Source organism: Aphelocoma coerulescens, chromosome 11 (genome assembly GCF_041296385.1).
Source record: "Aphelocoma coerulescens isolate FSJ_1873_10779 chromosome 11, UR_Acoe_1.0, whole genome shotgun sequence".
Taxonomy (NCBI): Eukaryota; Metazoa; Chordata; class Aves; order Passeriformes; family Corvidae; genus Aphelocoma; species Aphelocoma coerulescens.
The window spans coordinates 11,302,630-11,325,002 of record NC_091025.1 but is presented as its reverse complement, the minus strand read 5'-3'; the positions used below and the strand labels follow the sequence as shown (position 1 = coordinate 11,325,002).

The 22,373-nt window shown below is 37.5% G+C and overlaps 1 protein-coding gene across 8 annotated transcripts in view; it reads left to right on the top strand.

The window, feature by feature from the left end:
* The window catches only part of CHD9 (chromodomain helicase DNA binding protein 9), an 87,219-nt gene that overhangs the window by 22,432 nt on the left and 42,414 nt on the right, over window positions 1–22,373 (top strand). For 6 of the 8 annotated variants that reach the window (XM_069027061.1, XM_069027057.1, XM_069027059.1 and 3 more), the window contains exons 5-6: window positions 12,385–12,722; window positions 22,161–22,272. In XM_069027061.1, coding sequence (XP_068883162.1) covers window positions 12,385–12,722; window positions 22,161–22,272 — 450 coding nt within the window. Of the gene's footprint in view, window positions 1–11,130; window positions 11,248–11,453; window positions 11,575–12,384; window positions 12,723–22,160; window positions 22,273–22,373 lie in introns of those variants that run through there. The other 2 variants (XM_069027062.1, XM_069027063.1) reach the window with 2 other exon arrangements.

Below are 22,373 nucleotides of genomic sequence, written 5' to 3'. Positions count from 1 at the left end.
TAAAGCTGTAGCTCAATATATGCCTAAACTATAATAAATTATGGGGAAAAAAAACAGTGTAAGAAAAAAAGCTCCTATTTCACTTTGTGTTGTGTTAATGCAATGTTTGGGCTATGAACTGAACTGGGAAACTCCTTCAGGTACAGAGAAACTTGGCACTTTTTTTGTCAAAGGTGTTTTTCCAGAATACAAGGCCTGGTTTAGTTCTCTCAGTTGCACAGGATCATGTTCCATAGAAACAGCAGAGGGGCAATGCACACAAATATGTGAAGGTGTCAAGAGCACGGGGCCAGACTCATTCCCATGGTGCCCAGCGACAGAACAAGGGGCACAAACTGAAACACAGGAGGAAAATGAGGAAAAATTACTTTACTGTGAGGGTGACAGAGCTCTGGAACAGGCTGCCCATAGAATTTCTGGAGTCTCCTTCTATTCAAGAACTGTCTGGACACCATCCTTTGCAGCCTGCCCTAGGGGGTTGAACTACCTGATCTCCAGAGGTCCCTTCCAACCTCAGCCATTCTGTGAGAGAGGAAGGAGTGAGAAACATTATTTTCTGCAGTACAGGCAAAATAATTGTGCTTGGGCCTGCAGCGTTAAATGCAAAGAGAGTGCAAGTGGAGTCCCTGTGAGACTGTCCATTGGCTCCAGTAACTACTTACCTGCTTTAACTAATGCTATTATCTAAACTCTGCATTTTTGAGTGGCTTTGAACATACCGTTGCCTGTAAAACTTCCAGAGCAGCATTTTATCTTGAGACATTTTGTAGAAAATCATCACTTTATGAAGTGTTAGTGAAGCACTACTACTGAAAGAGAAGCAGAACTTGTAAAGATGTTAGCCAGTAGTGTGATTTTGAAGCCAGAGAATCTGAAGTACATTTGGAATTCATGTGGCTTTTGTCCAGATGTCTGCATGTTTTGTGCACTCAGGTTTTGCAATATCTTTTAGGTACTATGTTAATTCTAAATATATAGATAGATCAAAGTAATTTCCAGCACTTTGCCTATCAAACAGCCTCCTACATCTGGAGAGGTATTGTTTTCTTTGTTTATTATCAGGTTGAAAAAATTTGCTCAATTTCCTGGTTACACAGATTTCTAATAGAGTGTTTATCATCAGGTGTTGAGTGGATTGAATTTGGGAACTCTTAAGGCTAATAAATATAAATTAGTGGGTTTCTTAGGATGATGAGACTGAGAATTCTAATGCTGATTTGAGTAAGCATGATAAATGAAGCTAGGAATGTAGCTTTAGGCTAGAAAAGATGACAAGTCTTACATTTTTGAAAGCTGTGTAATTTGTAGCAGAGATTGATTTTTCTTTCATAAATGTGGCAGGTTTTCTTTTGTGTGGATTATTTGGCTTGCATTTTACTTGAGTTTTTTGTTCCCTTGATATCTTACTGTGAAAGCAAGCATTTTAATTTATATCTCCTGAAATTGTTCCTATCTTTTACATATTGCCTGCTCAGGAGTTAGCCCCCATTTGAAAGTAATTTCAATGTTAGTAGCATATCATATATGTGCACATAATGCTGTTGAGCAGAATATTGAACTGCAAACCCGAATTAGTTTCATACATTGGTAGGAAGGCCTCTTTTAAGAGACATTCATGACCTCACAATTTAGTTTTAGTTTATATCTTGGAAAGAAAAGAGAAATTAGCCTTAATGATAAAGAAGACATTGCCAATATTGTGGTTCTGAGATTTTTGTGTATTTTCTTAGGAGTTTAAAACATTGTTTCAAAAAGATAGCCCTACTGATAGGTTTTAAAAATAATCTTAAGTAATCTTAAAAGGAATTGTTTCGCTGTACCTTATTTTTTTATGAGTAGCACAATACAGAAATTTCTTCAATAGTATTTTAAGCAAACTCACAAGAAAAGCATAGCTCTTGCACTTTTTGAGACTTGCAACATGCTATGGGTTACAGTACCTGTTTGTATTCCTCAGAAGGATAAGAAGATGCTGTACATGTGCACTGTTTTTTATCTTTAACTCATTGCAGCAGTTGTCCATGAAGCCTAGGTATGGCTCAGCCTGATGTGTAAACTTTGTTGTAGCAGGAGCTTTGGTCCTTACAACTCTTAAAAGCAGAAACCAGCTGTTAGAGAACCCAAGCTGTGTCAGGGAAGGCAGGTAAATTATTTAAGGAACATCTGAGTGACAAAACCAGACGTGTGTCTTACTGTCTTTGAGTTCAGTAAGAACAATTTTTTAAATAGATTAGGCAAATTTATTTTGATGTGTCTGTATTGTAGCTCCTATTTATATCATCCTTTGGAGGATTCTTTGACGTGCAATCATGTAGTGTTTGAAATCTGATCAACTCCTGACACTACACGAAGAGATGTGTTTTATGGTGCCAGCCCAGCGTGCTTTCTGACTTAATGTGGTTTGATTGCAAATGTGTACGGGCTTTGACCCAACCTTGCTTGTTGGGGACAGAGGTACAAAGGGGCTCCCGCTCCATGATCATGCTTGGGGATGCCCTCGGCAGCACACTGTGGTCTCTAATCAGGCTGTCCCTCTGCTCTGTGTTGGTGGCAGTTTCTGCTGACTTCAGCTCTGTTAAAGATAAGAATTTCTGTTTTCTTAACCATTACAGTGGATCTAGTCCTGCCCCTTTTGCTAGTAGCCAAATTCACTTGAGATTAGAAGCATAACCATAGCAGTAACTTTTCAAGACCTGTCTTGCAACTTTTTCTGTTTGATCCCTACCAAAAGTTATTTTATGATTATTCTTATGAAGCTCTTGGATGCTATGTTCTTTCTCTAAAAATTTTATAGGAGACTTTTGGTGAAAAAACAGTTTGGTTTTTTGCTTTTTGGGTTTCATTTGCCTGAAATCAAACGGTTGTTCCCCAGTAGTATCCTCTGACTTGGGACTTCTTATTTTTGAACCATCATCCTTTTTGATAAATTCCTTTTCTTCAGGCATCTTGTTTAACTCCTTAACTAGGGGGAAGGATTTTGTTCATGAATATTCAATTAAGAAAACTAGATTCAAGGGAAGTGGTTTCATTAGGTTAGTAAAAATGCCAAAGTACTCTTTTGTCTTGAAGATTCTGGCATACAAAGCTGCTAAAGTAGTTCATTGAAGCTGAAACAAAAAATATGTAAGTTAGTTTGAATTGAAGTGGAAGAAATATGCCCCCTCTTTGATTTAAATGGAAATATGCTGTGCAGTCAGTACTGATATTAGTGACTCCCCAGCTGTTGATGTTAAAAATAATTTTCCCAATTTCTGTCATATATATTTTAGTGTTAAGTGCTGGGGTTTTTTTTAATCTCACTGAAATTATGAACATTTAAAACACTTTGGATACTCTCTAAAGTACCAAGTAATACTATAACAAAAAGGCATGTTCAAAGATTAAGTAAACTTTTAACTGCTTCTAGGGAATAAAATTATTGTACAGAGATGCTACATGCTAGCCTTTCTGAATATGCAATCTGTTTTGATTTAAAGAGCTTTCATGATTGGTATTTCCCTCTTAATCAAATGATACTTATTTTTCACATCTGTCATCATTCACAATACTTAATTGTTTTGCTACAAACAAGCACTGAAAATGCATACTTTAAAATAAGAAAAAATTAAAAAGGAGGCTGCCAATATTATCATTTTTATTATCAGGATCATTTCCTGGGACTGCCCAAGACAATGATCCATTGCAGTGTTTTCCCAGGAGCCTTTATACTTTGAATAAGCTGGTTCACTTAGCTTTTAATTGAATTGTATTTTACCATTGCACTCAGTGTACTACAAAATGTGAGTATAATTTGGTAAATTAGGCTTTTAAAGCATGCTGTGGAAGAAAATCTGCCTCTGTGTTTTGTTCAATGTGTGGTTGTTTCTCTGACCTAGCCTGAGTTCTCTTTCTGTAGGTATTTGCAGAAGTGAGGCATTCAGACAAAAGGTGGGCAGCTTCCTGCTGGTTCTGAAGAGTTCTTGCCCATTTGCCCTTCCTCTTATCCCTTCAGTAGCCTCGGTGACGCCTCCAAGTAGCATAAGAGCACCAAGAATAGACTGTGGAGGGTTGTGCAGTTTACAACCCTTCACACCCATAATGTCTTCTGAATCTGGGCTGATAACAAACTGAGAGAGAGTGGGAGAACCGGGGGATAGTGGAAGGAAAAACTGACAGTCGTAAACTTCCTAAGCATGAAAGTGGGTTTTGTTTCAATCATAAAAATGTCTTCTTACAAGACTACTGCCATGAGAGATGTAGAGGGAAGGAACGCTGTAACTGAAGTTAAGTTTTGACAAGAACCAACTACCTTTAAGGTCCTGTTGCTTTTTCTTGCTCAGAGGTGGCTGCTGTGCTGGTTTCTTAGTGTGATTGGTACAGGCATGCTGAAGCTATCTTGGATGTTGGGATTAAGGGGAATAAAAAGCTCTTCATGTGATGTTCTTGAAGGTAGTTTGGGTGGGTTTTTTCTTCTGGTCTTCTCTGGTTGGTAAGGAAAAACAGGACATGAGAAAATAACTTTCTCAGTGGCATACAAAAGTGGTGGCCATATAAAACATGGGTGGGTGACAACTTGTGAAAATCCAGCTTGAGTTTGTTGCAATTTTGTTTTCTGTTCTGAAGACTTTTGCAGTCAATTCTTTGTTATTTTACCTTTACATCATCACTTTAAAAGATTTTGTCACCTTAAATTTGAGCAGTTTCAGTTAATGTTATGTTTTTCTGGAGTTTAAGAAGGTCATTGAAAAAAAATTTGGGGATAGAAGCTACATGGCTTTTACATGTTAAATACATTTTTCCAATTGTAAAATCAGGCACGTGTATGTGTCAGTGTTTCAGATAAGGCAAACCCTTATCTGTACCTTCCAAGAAGGTGTTGGATGATGTTAGATTTCAGTGGATTTAGAGCTTTACCTGGGGATTTTGAACCCTAATGACTACTCTTTTTAAAACAGAAATATCTGTTTGATTTTTCTTGCCGGTAACTATTTGATGAAGTATTTTACAGATTTATTTCCAGATGCCCACATAAGACTTGTTTCAAACAGTGAACTGAAACCTGACTTGCCTTTTATAGAGTAGAGAGTTTAGTCAACTCTGTTTTTTAAGCAGTCAAGTAATTGCAAAATTTGTAAAGTTAAGATTAGGCAAGAATTCAAGAAAGAAACAGAAGTTTTTGCTAGACCATTTTGACCCTTAGAATAGATTAAAGTAGAAGATCTGAAGGTAGAGGTATGGCATGACTGTGAATTTGGTCTGAGTATAGTAACTCAATGGTGCATCGAATATGATAATTACATTTTTTTCATAGACGGGAGCCCATGGTTTTCTCATGGTAAGCACAGTGATTCTGCTGGTGGGGACCCCACCCCATAGTGCACCATGAGGTGTGCACTGCATCAGGCTTAGACCAATGCAAGTTCTGAGTACTCCTGGCCATGCATGTGAAAAAGAGCACTGAGAAGTTTTGCTGAGGCAGTGGGTTTTGTTGGCATTGTCTGCCATTATCCAAATAGCTCTTACATTACAGACTGGAACCGAAGAGAAGTGGGTACATGATGGGCACAGAACATCAAGTCACTGGAAACTGAAACTCATTAAATGCAGCAGCTTGGCAGAGCAAGCAGGATGAAGTTCTCAATTTCTTTCATTTCCTGGCAATTTAGTATGCTCCATCCATTACATAGTGCCTCCTTTAAGAGTTACAGTGCAAACTACGCACACGTTTTTATACCACTACTAAATATTGAGAAAAAAATTCTAATGATATTTGGCACTGAGCCTCAAAATACTTTCTTCAAACAATCTCTTCCAAATGGAAGCAAAATGTGTGCTGCAGACTCATTCTGTAACTTCTGATGCTGCCTCTGCAGCATGCCCAGGTTAGCAGCTGCCTTCATGGACATGGCTTGATCATCCCCCCATGAATGATAGGGGAGGTCACTGGTTAAGAAGCTGCTACTACTGACAGCTATGCTATCTTCACTATATTAGTGGCAAAACACGATTAGTGATATATTACTGGGTTCTGTAGCATTGAGATGTGAAACAACACCCCAGAGAGTGTGACGTGCCAACAGGTGCATGTTTCATCTTAGAAATGTGACTAGTTTAAGGTTACTGACCTTTCCATTAGTGTTTTCATTTCCACAGAAATTTAAAATTTGGTTATAAGCATGGTGCTAAATGCCTTGTGAGGCATAAATCACATTCACGTCCCAAATCGCAGATGTATGTTCTGAAGTGATTGTTACACAGATAAAAACTGTTTTCTGGCCACAGTGCTGTAATTGTTAGCCATTCATTTACCAACATCATAGATAACAAGTATGGAAGATGAAAAAGGTAGACTCTCACTTGGTATCTTTTTCCATTTTTTTTTGTTATTAAATGTCTATTTTAATTTGAGTTAGGTTTCATATATGTGTGTCTTGAAATTCTGTATCCCTTAAACACTGAGACTATTCATTAACAGCGATAATAAGCTCGAAAAAGAAGGAAGTGTATTATCAGCATATTGAAAGAACCACAATTCGGAATGCTTCACTGGCTCTCTTAAGAGTTCCATATATGCACTAAAGAAAATGGAAAAATGATAGAACCCCACAGATCTTCATTTGCTAGTGCTCTTGGCTTTGTGAAGCAATCCCAGCAGATGGTGTGGGGCAACTGTTGAACAAGAAAATAAAAAGCAGTTCAGAAGGAATTCTGGGGGGAGTTCTCTCTGGAGAAAAGAAACCCTGTTGCATATTTAGGTGATCTTCACATTAGTTGTGCAGGAATAGCTTGATTTACTGAAAATCACATTTCAGTGTACTGTCTAAAGAAAATGTCATCTTTTGCTGGGATTGCCATGCAGCAAAGGAGATGCCTTTCTGCATGCATGTGGGGTGACACACATTGATAATATAAGTAATCTTCTACAGATGGACTCTGTCAAAGCTGTGAGGTTTTGGGTTTTTTTAATAAATGTACTTTTTAATTACAAATCCACCATTTAAAAAATTACTAGAGGAGTTATTTTTGCAGACGGTTCTAGAGGAAAAAAGTTTAAAGTGCTAGAATTCAGAAATCACTGAGTTGAGTCCATGCTTTGGGGGTTTTTTAAAGTTGTATTCCTAAATACAATTTTATAATTCAAATGATGAATGGATATACCTTTAAGAGTGGGTTAAAAGCAACTGCAGTTTTCAAATTTTCATGTGATTATAATGTGAAAAAATGAGAAGCTAATTTGGACGAAGTCCCCAAACTATTGATTATTGTAAGTCATGCAATTTATTGATTTGTACTATGGTTCTGATATTAATACTATTTTGGTGACTTGACATGCACAAAGAGATGCCTTGTTTAGTAATAAACATGAACAAAGGTGGTAATGCATGAATATCAAGTTTCCAGGTGGCTAATTTTAGCTGCTTTTAGTGCAGTTGATGTGAAGGTCATCTTGATTTCTTTTAAGACCTGGTAGACTGTCAAGAACTTGTTATGCTCTCAAGGCAAACAGTACTTGCTCTGAGCATCATCCTGCAGCTGTGTACTGCTACCAGTAGGAGTGAAAGAGTCACTCGGGGCATTGCAGATGTAAACCTTAGCTTTCTGTTGTTAGACTCATTAGGGTCATAATTTAGCTCTTAGTCGTAGCTAATCTAAGTGGTCAGTAGATCCACAAGTGAAAAACATTATTTCAATAAAATGCCTTGTATAATTCAATCACAAATGTGTGACTTGTTAAAATTTCAGAGAAAAACATTGTCAGTTCTTAGAATATATCAAGAATGGGTGACTAAGGAGAGATACTTAGTCTGAAAGGGTTTGTGCACACAAAGAATTGAAAGTGATGCTACTCTATTGTGAATTGCCATACTTACTGTAGGAAAGGTGTTCTTACAGTGGAAGCCATATTTTACTATTGGAACAGATAAGGCAGGATTTGGCATGGTTTTCCAGGAGGTTAGAAGTAGTTTCAGTGTTAAACTCGCCTTCTCCTTGGGGCTTCCTTTGTAGTGATATGCAGAGGATGTGAAGGAATTATTTGTTGTTGTGAAGAAAATGAAAACGGGTTTAGGCTTTAGACGAGAAAAACCTGATGTCTGTAAGTGTTGAGGATGGTGGTTTGTCCTTGCTGGGGGAAGGACTGTTATGCCAGTGAAGGTCTTCAAATGCATGTCCTATGCAACCACAACAAAGTGTTGGAGGAAATGCCTTTCTATGAAAAGCGTCCTCAGCTGAGTACTGCTATTGAAAAGATGCTGTCATGATTCTGCTTCTTGATACTGCCTGGTAACTTGACTGCTTTTACATTAGTTCAACTAAGAAATCATTCAGATGTGCATAGGGTACCTTCTACTCCTGTGAGACAGCCTGTCAAATTCCCTTGAAAAGATGCTCCCCTGGCTGTGAATCAGGGCATGTGTGGGGAATTCTACAGCTGTTGTCTGAGCTGTTCCCTGAGTATTTTTCCGGGCTAGCTCTGCGGTGTGAGCACCACCAGGGCCCATACCTGCTGCTGCTAATGGCTTTTGCAGGCAGCAGCAGTAGTGTGAATTTGAGGTGATTCCTGCCAATTTCCCTGCTGCCCACAGGATTGCGTGGAGCAGCAGGGAGCTGACTGGAGGCTTGTTCGCTGCACTCGGCTGCTGCTTGGCAAAGCCATTAGCAGCAGCCGATACCCTGGAGCTCCCTCTGTGGAGATTCAAGACAACATTGCATTGCTTTGCATTCACTCATATTTGGATGATTATCTTTGCAATGGTGAGAAGTACAAACCTATTTTTCCAAATAAAATCTTGAGTTTTTAAATATATGGTGGCCTCAGGGTTTTCCTTTCCACCTTCTCCTGTATGTTTGTCAGTTAAAAATTTCTTTCTTATTCTAGATGGAATAGGTTTGTAAGCCATTGGTGAGAGGATATATTTCTTTAGGATGTTTATCTGTGTTCCGTCTCACTGAGGGGGAGGGGTTTACCCTTTTTTTTATAGATGCTGTGTAGCTTTTGAAATGGTTTTCAGTGTGCATGATGATTTATAACTGTTCAATCATTTTATAGCTGTGCATATTTTTGAATCATGAAATTATTACCAGAATAAAAGACCTCTGCTGAATTAAATGGCTTTTGTTGCTAAGTACACACAGATCCTGTCCTCTGTAGTGCATGCCTGTTTCACATTCTAATCTCAAAACACTTATGTTGCTTTCCAGTTTTGGTTTTTGTAACAATGGTGACTTTCTTGATGAAGGTTTCATTACAGATTTATTTAGCTTAGAATGGCTGGCTGGTGCCTTCCTGCATCTTCATGAATGTCATTTCCATATGGTTAGAAATGTCATAGCAAAATTTAAAAAAACCATGGTCTGGGATTTCTAACAAATAGCTTAATGTTTGTGCAGTGCAGGAAACAGAACTCGGAAGGGATAGTACAGAGCAAGACGCAGAGGGTCAGCCAGAGGAATTATAACGTAGAGGAGCCTCGTCCAGCATACTCACAGTTCTACAGTAAGAGTGTAGTAAATGTTGTTGAAGAATAAACTGGGAAGCAGCTTTGAGCTCTGAGAAAATGTAGCAAAGAAACTTTGTTTTAAAGGAATAAAATATCTAGGAAGAGACTGTAAAAGGTTTCACGAAAAGCCACCACTTCTGTATTGCCTACTTAATTATTAAGCTTTTTTGTTTGTTTGTTTCTTAATGGCCCAGGAATGTTCAAGAACAGACCAACAGTACTGGATTTAGTAGCATTTGGCTTATAGCTGAAATAATACCATGGGTACATTAGGAATATTTTTTTTTGTTTAGCTGATCTCAAAATGCAAAATAGTTGATTATTTACCATTTTTAATAAGATATGAAACAATAACCCTAAATGATAAATCCCTGTAATTTATAGTTACTGTAAGCATAATGTCTTGGCTAGAGTTCTCAGAAGTAAAATTAAAATGTAGTAATTGTCCTTGTGATGTTGCTGCATATTTACAGAAATATCCTTGAATTTAAGTGATGTTGTTAAGAAAATAATCCATTTAAAGTAATGGTACCACTAGCATTTCCACTGGACAAGGAACTTAATTTTGAAATCAATCTTAAATAGAAGTGAAATTATCTTTTAAAGCAATGACTAATTTTAACAATCTCAAAATCCTTGCCATATTTTACATTTTCTATGGAAAAACATATATCTTGCAAAATAAAGGTATATGTATATATTGAGCAAAACAGAAATCAAGTCCTGATCTTTCTTCATTCTTCTTGAGTGGGCTTTTGAGAATCAAGGGTATTGCTAGGATGGAGCTATGCTGTCAAAAGCTTCTTGTTTTTGTGGGTTTTTTTTAAATAACCTTGCAAAAGCCCCAATCTTCTTTTTGGTTTTATTTCATATGTTTACGTATTTTAAAACTTGTCTGATTTGTTCAAAATAGCACTTTTAAGCCAGCCTGGGAAAGAAGAGGCGCTTACCAGAGAGCCGTGTCCCGAGGAGGTCTCCACCGCAGGGTCCCGCAGGTCTGGGCAGGGGCAGAGGGATAAAACCGAGGAGTTCTTCCATTTTCTGTAGGAAGCAGGGAAGCCTGTCAGCAAATGATTATAGTCACTGTTGCCATCTTATAGTAATGAAGTAAATGCAAGAGAAATAATAATTAAAAAAAAAAAAATCAAAAAGTACATTGGAGAGCAAAATCTGTTTGTGAGGCCACAGGCTCGGCTTCGGCCGCTGTCCCCCCCGTGCCCTCCCCCGGGGCTGGAGCCGCAGGGTTGCAGTGCAGCGAGGTCCAGGACGAACAGCGCCCGGTTCCCACGGTTTTCCACGGGAGCGAGCAGCCGCTGTGGGCGGCGCTGCGGGCGGGGAGCGGGAAGGGTTAAAGCCGATCCCCGCGGGGGTTAAACGCGGAGCCTAATGGAATAATGACGGGTAGCACCATCTGCTGGCCTAGTTCCGCGGGGAGCGGGTCTAACCGGCGCTAATATTGGCGCTGATGCCTTTTGATGCTTTGTGCGTTTCTTTCCGCGCTTTGTTGGGATCCGGCGGTCCGCGCACGGCGGGGCCGGGCCGGGCCGGGGGCGGCGGGTGCGCGCCGGGCAGGGCGCGGGGATGCTGCTGAAGCGAACGAGCGCTCGGGGAGGGCTCTGCGCGGCCCGGCTGCCGCTCGCTAAATAGGCCATTTAGCAATCTTCTCCCCATGCTTTTCTCCTGAGCACTGCCGGGGGTGCTGGAAAAGCGGAGGGCAAGTCTTTGTCTGACGCCAAAAATGTCTTCAGTGAAGAGGCCAAGAGGAAGGGTAAGTGAGAGCCTGAATGAGTGGGAGGAGGAGGGGTTCTTTGGGCTAAAAGGCTAATGGGATTGAATAACCTTCCTTATTACTGGCTGCTGCTGCGGGAGCCGCATCGCCATCTTGAGCTGTTCCCGAGCTGGGTCCGGCTGTTTGTTCCAGCCCCGGGGCTTTAAGGTGGCATCGGGAGCGGCCCCATCCGTGCCTCCCGCCCCCGCCGCCCATGAGGCACCTATAGAACATGTATCCCGGGAAGTGCGCGGGGTTTGGCCAGAAAATGTGTTTGGAAATTCCTGGTGGCTTTTCTTCCTGCTCTAGGCAGAGGCGCATTTACGGGTGAGAACGTAACATAACTGTTATCTGCTGGGGTTTTGTGTTTGAATAGGAAATTCTTTCCATTCCTCAAAGGGGGAGGGGAGGAAAGCAAAAACATGTCTTCTGGCTGGCTGCAGGAGAGGCTCATCAGCCCCGTAAACAATTCTGCGTCCATGAAATGGGCATTAAAAACCCGAAAATAAAAAAAAACAACTTATGTCTTTTATCCAAAGCATGGAACGTATGTTGATCTAAATAAAAGAAACGCTGCTTTCTGATCCGTTTATGGATATATAGCTGTGTAATTTTAGTTTTGATTTTATCTTTTGTCTGTTTTTTAATCTTGGTGTTGCTCGAGCATCTGTTGTGTTCATCACTGAGTTAGTCCTGTAGATCATTTGTCTGCTTTAAGGTAACTGTGGTCCTGGTATCCTACCAAAGGCAAAAACACTGATGCTGGTACCTTCAGGAGCTCCTTGCTTTTTCATATTTTACTGAAGGTGTTGGAAGTGTGTGTCAAATGTATGGGAATGTTGCAGAGGTTTAGGATTGCTTTCTTTAATTACAGAGGTGGAGAGAAGGCTGAGAGAATTTCAGAAGGATATTTTTTACTATCTTTGAGTACTTGGATTGGTTGTTTAAAACCAACAATTGAGGTAGTTATTTTGAAACCCACGCCATTCTGTGGTATAAACTGAATTCCTCATTTTTTGTGTCCACATAAGTCCCTGGCAGTCACATTTTTTAAAAATGTATATCCATATCAAAAATGTTTGTACTTTATATTTTTAAAGTAAGGGAATTTAGTTTACTTTTTGTTTCTTGCTACAGCCTCCTTCTTCCAAGAAGACTGATGGTTCAGGATCATATACTAAGTTGCAGAATACCCAGGTGAGGGCAATGTCTGAAAAGAAGCAGAAGAAAAAAACAGACTCGGAAAGTAAACAAGAGAAGGCAAATCGAATAATATCTGAAGCAATTGCAAAGGCAAAAGAGAGAGGAGAAAGAAACATTCCACGAGTAATGAGCCCTGAAAACTTCCCCAGTGTTTCAGCTGAAGGAAAAGAGGAAAAGAAGGGTAGAAAAGTTAAATCCAAACCAAAGGATAAGGAGAGCAAAAAGCCAAAAACTGGTTCCTCATCCAAAATTAAAGAGAAAACAAAAATTGGGTAAGTAGACTAAAACATTGTCTCTCTTCTCTTCAGACTGTAAATCCTTGATTAAAATGGAAACTGCTTACTGATAATAAAATGTTCTCCTCCACTGCCTACACAAAATTCTTCCTGATTAAATCCATGTGTGGACTCTCTCATTCAGGAACAAGAATGCTCTGTTTTCTCTTTCGATAAAATTGCTGTAGGAGTGTCCTTTTGAAAGGAATTATTTTAAATTCATATTCTAAAATATTCTGTACTGGCTTTGAGGTATGGACCCAAGTATCTTTTATCTAGTGTTGTAGTCAGGTCTGACTCCAGACTAAGTTTTTCTGGATTATAAATGCTGTCTTTATCAATTTTGGCATGTAGCTTCAATACAGTTTGCTTGATGAACTGCACGGGGAGAAATTGGAAGTTTAATGAACTTGTAAGCAAGAGAATATTTTTATAAATATCATGCGTATCAAAAGTAAAGCACATATTGGAAAAATTAAATCCTAAGACCTTTGTAGTCTTCGGTCATATCAGTTTAATCTGCCCTCTTAAAATTTTTGCAGACTCAGCTGGGTCAAGCTGGGTGGATACCTTGGGATGAGGAGCTTTCAGAAGGCTTTAGGTGTTAGAATTGCTCCAGGGGCTTCAGGAGCTGGCTCATCTTGGGACTCCAGAGCTAGCCTACGTGTCCTGTTTACTCTTAAAGGAAAGTGTGTGATTTCCAATGTTAAGTACGTCAGTCAGAACTTGAAATGGAAATCTTAGCTACAGTCTGATTTTTTTTTTTTTTTTTTTTTTTTAAATCCATGCTCTTTTTGCGGTAGCAGAAATATTAACTGGCATATCTCTCAAATTTAAATGTCTCATATACATATGCATATTTTCATGTATGGAGCAGAAATGAATGTTCTTTTAATCGGCCTATTTCTCTTCATTTTCTTTTTTTTCTTAGAGATCAGTGCTTTTCTTACATGTTTAAAGTAAACTATTTTGAGTAGTTATCCTGTAGTATGAAGGTTACTGCTCTATGTTCAACTTCATTGTTAACATAAAGTTTCATGGTGTTAATTTCTTTCTGTACTGTTTATGGGTTGGCATATGGTGCTGCTTGTAAGTGCACTGAGTAGTGCTTCCTTTTCTTTTTTTCTCTGTCTAGTTTAAGGTGGGATTATGGATGTATACTTCCAAAGTTGATTTCACTTTCATGTTTCTGAATTTACTCATGTTCTATAACAAACATTTTATGGGTCTACCTAATCAGAAAACTTACACAGTGTTGTTTAGGTAGTGTCAGTTTCATGAAGCTTTGTGGTTTATTCTTCGTGTGCTTTTTATTCATTCTTTTGGATAATTGACAAAACCTGCCAAAAGATTGTCCTTATGATATACTACATAGTTGCCATACTATTTTTACTGGTTTTAAATGAACAAAAAAAAAAAAAAAGAGAGAGAGAGAAGCAAACTGTTACATTCAATTTATGATTCTGCACTCAGTTTTGTCTTGGTGAAATGCTTTGCTGTGCACAGTTAGGATCGGTTTTCAGGATTTCATCAGACGGCGTCAGTTGAGAATGAGACATTTCCCAAACTGTGTTTTTAACCATGGTGTTTGTGTTTGATGCAAAGTGCTTGCAAGCTGCTAGAGGAGCTCCCATTTAATTATGGTCAATGTTTCATAATTTTGCATTGAGCTGTGAAGGTTTGCCTCCCCATTATTTACCAGTTTAATCAGCTAATGCCCCAGTAGCACTCTGCTAACTTAATCATGCTGCCAAGAATTGCTTTAATTACGTGGGATACATACCTAAAGATGCAGCAATCAGGTCCTGGTAAGGAGCTGTGAAGAGTATTCTAGAACCACATGTTACAGATTTCTGTTCATATTCACAGAATTCAATTTTATTTAGATGGACAGCAGCAAACCAAGTGCTTTGAGACATCTAGATACTTCATTTTGTATCCAAACAGATTAATGTGTTGTGTTGAATTAGCACTATTGTATATTATTGATATAAATACATAAAATAATAACTATTTAGCAAAGAATATACCAGTGATTTTGCAGAGCAGTAATTGCAATAAGGCCTTGATTTTTTTAAAAGAATAATCTTACCAAACTGCTTTCTATGCAAATGTAACTGCTGATATTATAGCAGAATAATTGCTATAGAATCACTATACTTGTCTTTTCAGCCAGTTAAAAAAATTGTATGATTTATAAAATTTGTTTTATTCAGAGAAAACCAGAATTAAATAATAAGGAGTTTAGAAGGCTAAACAGCTTTTGCAGAGTTTTCATCCTATCTTCTTCGTTCTTAAGAAAATATTTCTTAATGAATCTAAGCACATCCTTGGAATTTTTTTAAGTCCAAATAGGATTGGATTTTTAAGCCTGTGGGTTGCTCTCCATTGATTTTCTTGTTACCTTAAAATAAACTTTGACTGAATCTTGGGAGAAAATTTTACTATTCTAAAATTTTGTCCTGTAAAAGACAAGTGCTTTATTGGACAGGAAGGGGAAGGGAAGATCTCAGTTCAATGGAAATGGGTTTTTTCCTTGGAAAGAAAGATTTTTGAAATCTGTTTAAAAGGTGATGAAAAAAATTAAAATTCTTTTTCATTCAATTATGAGAAAACCTTTATATTATAAATATATATATATATACATATTTGTATATATGGCATTTCTTTGCATTTAATCAGAAAACAAAACCTGAAGTCCCCTCATGTTTTAAAAAGATCAAGTAAACAATTCCCAAATTTCCAACTGTTAGAAGCTATTATGAACTAATTTTTCTGCAAGCAGTATAGTCATGAGTGAAATCTTAGAGCCAGTAAAGGTTTACAGTACAATACAAAAAAAGAATCAATATACCTTTTTAATAGTAGTGGAGAATTTGTTTGGGTGCATCTGCTGTTCCGTTTTAGGAGTTCTGTTGTGATATGTCCATCCCAGATGAATACATTTCTTTTCATTCAGGCTTTTCTATACCAAACTCATTTAACTTGCAGGAACTGCTAAATCTGTTGATTCAGTTTGGATTTGGAGTGTCAGAACAATGCGGAAGGTGGTGCAGAGTTGTGTGTGCTTGAGAAGATCTGAAGTCACATGTATGTTTTGGGTGACTCCTGTTTGATTTTTGCAGGCCAACAGTATCTGAAACAATAATGAATATGTTAATTTCTCTCTCTCTCTTTTTTTTTTTTTTTTTTTTTTTTTTTTTTTTTTTTTTGAGAAATATTTGGGGAAGAGTTTTAATCTGGTGTTTCACATCTGTGCTCGCAGCAAGCACAGCCTGTTCAATACAAGCACAATTGTACCCTCTGTAGCCCAGCACTCAAACAGCAAACTAACTCTTACTTAGATTGTGATCTTCGACCTCTTCCAGGGCTTTTGTCTGTGTAGCCAGTTCTGTGTTGCTCTTGAGGAGGATTTTCAGAGTTACAGTTGAACTGTAAATGCTGCTCCTGTAGAGCTGCAACACTGATTGCTGAACAGACCTTGATAAAATTGCCTGGTTGCCATCTGTTTGAAAAAAAAAAAATTGTGTTTTTAATTCTAATACAGCACAGCTTTTACTGAAATTGAGTAGCCCTCATCTGGGATCAAGATGAGTTTTAAGCAGTGTGTCTGGATTTAGGGGGCAGGATGATTTTTCAAAAGTTTCTGTTCTTTGCTGCTCAAACACAATCAGTTTGTGTTTGGTGGCTTCATGTTAATTGTTTATATTTTCCTTAGTGATCCTCTGAGATCTTCATGTACAGGAAAAAAATATAGCATTCATTCCAATTTATCATTGCTACTTAAAAATCGCTAGCAGTTACTTTCTAGGCAGGCTGTAGTTTCTTTCTAAAGGTGAGGGTTAAGGTTTAATTTCCCTGAGCTGTGAAGTCAGAGAAATAATGCTTATTAATTGTAGCCAAGTCTATTAGAACTGGATTCAGTGATTAGTAAAGTTTCTGTGCCGTAAGTATTGGTGAAGATTAATGACTAAATTATATTATTACCAAGAACATTGTAAGGCTATGACAGAAATTATCAGAAGAATGTATGTATAATTTATTTAATATTACCAAATTAAGTTAACCAATTTGCTTTGTGCATTGATTACTGATTAAGTTAATTCTTCAAAATTTGCTTTACAATTTCTCTGCAGACTGCAGAACCACTTTCCATATCCTGGCTATTTACCAATGTGTATTGACATTTAGGAAACTTATTTAGGACATTTATTTAAACTCTTCCATGTATTTGTATAGAACTTTTTTCCATTTACAAGCTTTTTTAACTGATTCTACTTCTTCCATCTAAGGTGATGCATATTTAAGCTAAAAAGTGTACTTCTTACCACTTGATGTGAAGAATTATGAATTTGTGAACATTCTCTTGTTCAAAAAAGTAGATTGGCATTTAGGTTTTATAGCTTTCAACGTATTCCCACCTACTCAAACATAAAATTAAATATCACAGCCCTGATGAAAAGCAACAGCTCTGCACTGATGATGTAAAGGACAATATCAGTTGAATACATTTAGGTAATTTTTTTTTCTTAATCACTGCATAATTTAAATAAATAAATCCCCCAGATTCTAAGAACTCAATTTACAAACGTTTGCGTCAGAGTGGTAGTGCTTCAGTTCAAAACTGCTACCAGAAATGGCTGTATTATTTCTTGTGCTAAAAGAGCAATGGTGGCTTTTGTTCATGAATCTTTGAATTATGTAGCAATGAATCCAGCAAGTGGGATGTGATCCTGTGCACTACTCAAATGAGTAACTGTGGTTGTCGTCTTGAACCTTGAAGTAGGTCTCACAGATACTGTTTACAAGCAGTTTGAGGACTTAAGACCCTGACAGATAATCTTTGCTTGTTGATCTGATATGTTAAGGTGGTTTGAAACCCTTATAAACTCAGGTAGCAACTCAGCTGACATGGGGAGGGGGGCTGGAGAGGAGGTGGTTCACTTGTTATACAGTGATGCTGTATTAAGTGTAAATACCTACAACTTGAATTTCCTGGGAGGCAGATTCTGGCAGTTGTCTTTGTTATTTCATGCCAGTGAGGCAAATGCTGGTGACCAGGTCTGTGGTCAGAAAGAAGGGGTGCTCGCTGAATCTTTGAGTTCTGTGAGATCATTTAAGGTCATTAACTTGTGTCATTATTAAAATGCCACATAAATTCGAGATTGGATCATCCTTCTGCGATGTTGTTGCATGCTCTGAGCTGTGACTCTGGTGAAGTTTTCTCTGCTCCCAGGTTGTAGTTTTGATGCATAAGCTGGGTCTAAGTGGCATCATCTAATGTTTCTGCTGCAGATTGTATGAATACAAAGTAGTGTGGTCTTAGCAAATAAATTTAAAATAAAAAACGTTTTTTTGTTATTTCGCATTATTGTTTCAATATTGTATGAGCTTGAAATGACTGATAGTTCCAAAAAGAATATTAGGAGTGTTTAAAAATCTGTGCACAGTCCAGAAGTTACTAATTTGAAATACAACTGTAGAAGGAGACAGTGGTTAATATTACTGTGTTAGTAGTATTTGTTAAACATATGCTAAAAGGATAAGAGAAACTGGTTTTATACCAGCAAATTAAGTCTCATTCAAGAGGATACAGTATCTTGTCAAAGAAACTTCTACTTTACATTTTTAGCTAAGTTTCTAGTGATAAAGAATTGCTAATACTGTTGATAACATAGGAGTTTTATTGTTAGTAATTTAACAAAGTGCTTTGGCTACAAATGATAGAATATCTGAGAGGTGGCTTTGGACATTAATAATGAGTTACTTGGTGTTTCCTGTTTAGGGAAAACTGAAGTAAAATGATATATTAAAGGCATGCAATGAAGGCCAAATGTACTTCCTATTCCTGACATGCCTATTACATATTTGCTGCCTTTTTCTTTTTGTCCTCTTTAATATTTCCTTTTTCACTATTTGGAAGGCTTTGAAAAGTGTTTTATCGCTTTAAAGCTGTTCAGAATTCTGACAGTGTTTCCATCACGTTCTCAGCTATCAAACAGAAAGGGAATGGAACACATTCTTCTTACTGGTGTTCATTTGTAAGAAAGAAGTCGCAGTGCTCCTCAAATAGTGGTTCTTGGTAGCTCTAAACCAAGGTAGGATGATAGGACCTAAACCATGATAGGAGTCTTAGGCTGAGGATCAGAAGTAATACTGGCTCATGAGAAATCTTCTTTTTAAACTTCTTTTGTGGTGTAAGTTTCTCAACATCTTTGGTTTGTAGTTATAGAAGAAGAAAATATGTATTGAAGAAATCTACTATATCTAATTGTTGAAATATTTCTTGATGTTATGTAATAAGATAAATCTAAATTTAAAAAGGCAAGAGAAAGTGAAATTGGAGTGGAGTCTGGTGATATTATTTTTTCCATGTCTACAGTGTACTGTTAACTTTTCATAGAAACAGAATAGACAGTTTCTGTTCAGAACAGTTTGTTTCAGGGTGGAAAAAGGGATTTTAGCCAAGGATCTTTATGCTTTCATGCAGAAATTTATAAACTGGCAAGAGAACTTGTTCGCTCAATGAAAATTTTTCACAGAATTGATCCAGTTTACAAGCTTCTGAAAATCATTGTTTTCACATAGCAGATTTTTTAAGAAGTTTTTGGCCAAAATACGAGCAGATTGCATTTTTACTGATAGGAATGTATGACTTTAGCACCATACTGTTGTTCATCAACTTCTGATAGCAAGGAGCATTGTGATTCTGGGCACTGGATCAGAAAGAATTGAAACTGCATTTATTCCTCTCACTGGCACCATATCCATATAGAGGAGGAAACATTCTGATCTGTAGAATGTAGAGATGTTCAGAAAATTTCAGGGAGATGCTTGTGAATTACTGGGCATAGGGAATGCGAGCTCCAAGCAAGACACAAAAGCTGACAGAAACAGGATAATGTGTGTTGGACTGCAGGGGCAGAGCAAGAGGTGAACCCAAGGAGGGACTAAAACTAAGAAAAGGAGAGGAACAAATATGCAAGGAAAGATGTAGCTAGAGCAGTCTAATCACAAAATATCCCCATGTTCTAAAACAGAAGGTCCTTAAAATCCTCAGCTATTCAAAGGATACCACTGCAACCCAGGTAAACCCCACATCCCTTAATATTGTGCTTCTTGAATACTAAAGGACCATTGAGCCTAAAATAGTAAACAGTTGTGCATGAAGTGAGAATAGGCTGTGGTTGCACAGATACAATTACTTAACATAGCAACATTCATTTATGGATTGTTTTAATCTACCATTTCACAAAAGAGGATCAACATTTAGAATAGATTGTCCAGGTACCTACCAGCTGTCAGCCTTGGAGATAAGTGGAACTTAACTGCGCTGAGCAACATAATAGAGCTCTGAAACTGGCATTGAGTAGGGACCACAGGTCTTCCAGAGACCCCTTCCAGCTTGACTTACATCTTACCACTTACTCGATTAAAAGATCATTCAGTTTTCCTTCTTCTTTGAAAGAATTCAAGAGCAGGGAAAACATGTATTGATACTTTTTTTTTTTTCCAAACCCAGAAGATACAAACCAGGAACCTGGTGGGATGGATATTGTTTCATGAATGGTCTTCCAGGAAATTCTCACTCATAAGTTTACCGGGTTTCCCTTTAAATCCATGTTAAGTTTTAGCATCCAAAATTCCAATTAACAACAATTTCAGAAGGTCAATCACAGCGTGCCTCATCTGCATCATTTTGGAATATATTAGCTGATTTGACATATTAGTGACAAGTGCTAATGTAACACTTAAATTTTATGAAACAGTGAGATAAAAATGGAAAAAGTGATAATCCAAGTCCATAGCTAGAAGGTGTCATATTGGACAAATACCCAAGAATACAAGTCTTAAAAACCAAGGAAAACAGAAAGATGATTCCTAATCAGAGCTTAAAAAGTGAGGGGAAAAAAACTGCTCAAAGTAACCTTGAAGTCAGTAGGGAAACCAGTGTGTTTATTGCTGAAATTATTTCCTGTGATTATGAAACATGTTTTCTAAGTAATAATTAAACTGAGAACACCTAATGAAAAGCCAAGGACCAGAATTTACTTGTGAACAAGCAGCTCTGTGATTATGCTGACTGCAGCTTCATTTCAGCCTGCATCCATCAGTGCTGTTGACTTTGTGCTAGAAGTAAAAAAAATATGGGAGTGGAAAATCTTTGGTGGTTTTGGGGTTTTCTAGCCTTTCCACTGAACATACCTAGTGATTAAATATTGAAAAGCAATGAAAATGTTCATTGCCTCTGAATATACCTGGAATCTCTTGTAAGCCATGTTGTTTAAACTTTCCATAGTGTTTTGGTAATTCAAGATGCGTATTTTCTATGTGAACTGTTAGTCTGGACATAGTAAATATGTGTGTATTCTCTTATTTGAACACTGGCAAGGAGAAGTCAATGAGTTGTGTTTCAACCATTACATTCTCACCAATAGTATTCTGATCAGATGACCAATATATTTGATGTTATTTTGCTGTAAATAACTTGTATTGTCTGTATAGAGACTAAAATCTTGTGCTTCATTTGTTTGTAACATGGCAGAAACAGCTTGTATGCTGGAACACTTTCCTCATTTTCTGTTACAGGTCTGATAAGAGACTATATATATGAAATACATATTTTAGGACAGCTTCTATCTGTGATTTTCTTGGACAATTTGTCACTATTCTACAATTATGCCACTGTAAATATATTTAAAGAAGTGTATTTGGCACATGTTGAATACGGAAAAATATTTTTACACTCTTTAGTTAGAAACAAATCTGACGAATTGGTGTGATTTATAGTGTAATCTTTAAATCCAAACAAAGAAATAATTGGTGCTTTTTCATTAGAGTTTAACTAATTTATTTAGCACAATGGTGGTTCTTAACATATTCTGATAGGTTCTAAGATTGCTTACAGATAAAACAACCAGATTTTGGATATAGCTTGGCTTTTTTAATTAAGGACAAAAAGGATTTGTTCAATTCCCTTATTTTTTGTTGAATGACTTATTTAAGTGTAACAGTTTTGCATGTCAGACTGATTTGAGTGATTTTAGTAAAAATAAAGGAAGATACATTTTAGAGTGGTAGATTGTTTACGATAAATCATTTAGTGTTGTCATCTGCAGATGGTATCTCTGCTAACTTTGTGTAGTTCACCATTGACAGTTGGTTTACATGTTGGATTTTGTATTTCTGTTTTCGTGTAAAGATTTAAAATGTGTCTGATAATTAGGCATTTGTGATAGCAAGGTAACTGTAGAGAAGCTCACTAACACTAGTGAACAATATGCTGTAAGGTATTTGAGAGCTATTACTCATTTTTCAGACGGGTGCTATCTGAGTTTTATATTGAGAATATGGGAATTGCTAGTGATGTGATCCTGAAATTACACACACTGGTGTTCAGCATTCACTCAGGTGCTGGGGTTTTGTTTCCAACAGAAAGCTGATCATCACACTGGGCAAAAAGCAGAAAAGGAAAAATGAATCTTCAGATGAATTGTCTGATGCTAAGCAGACTCCACAGAGGCCGCTGAAAGATGAGGACTCACAGGTAAGTAGTCAGTATTCTTCCTTTATAAATTTGTGTGTGTTATTTCTACAGATTTTTTTCCCCTCTCTCCAGAAAGTTACGCTTCCTTTGACACAGTGACA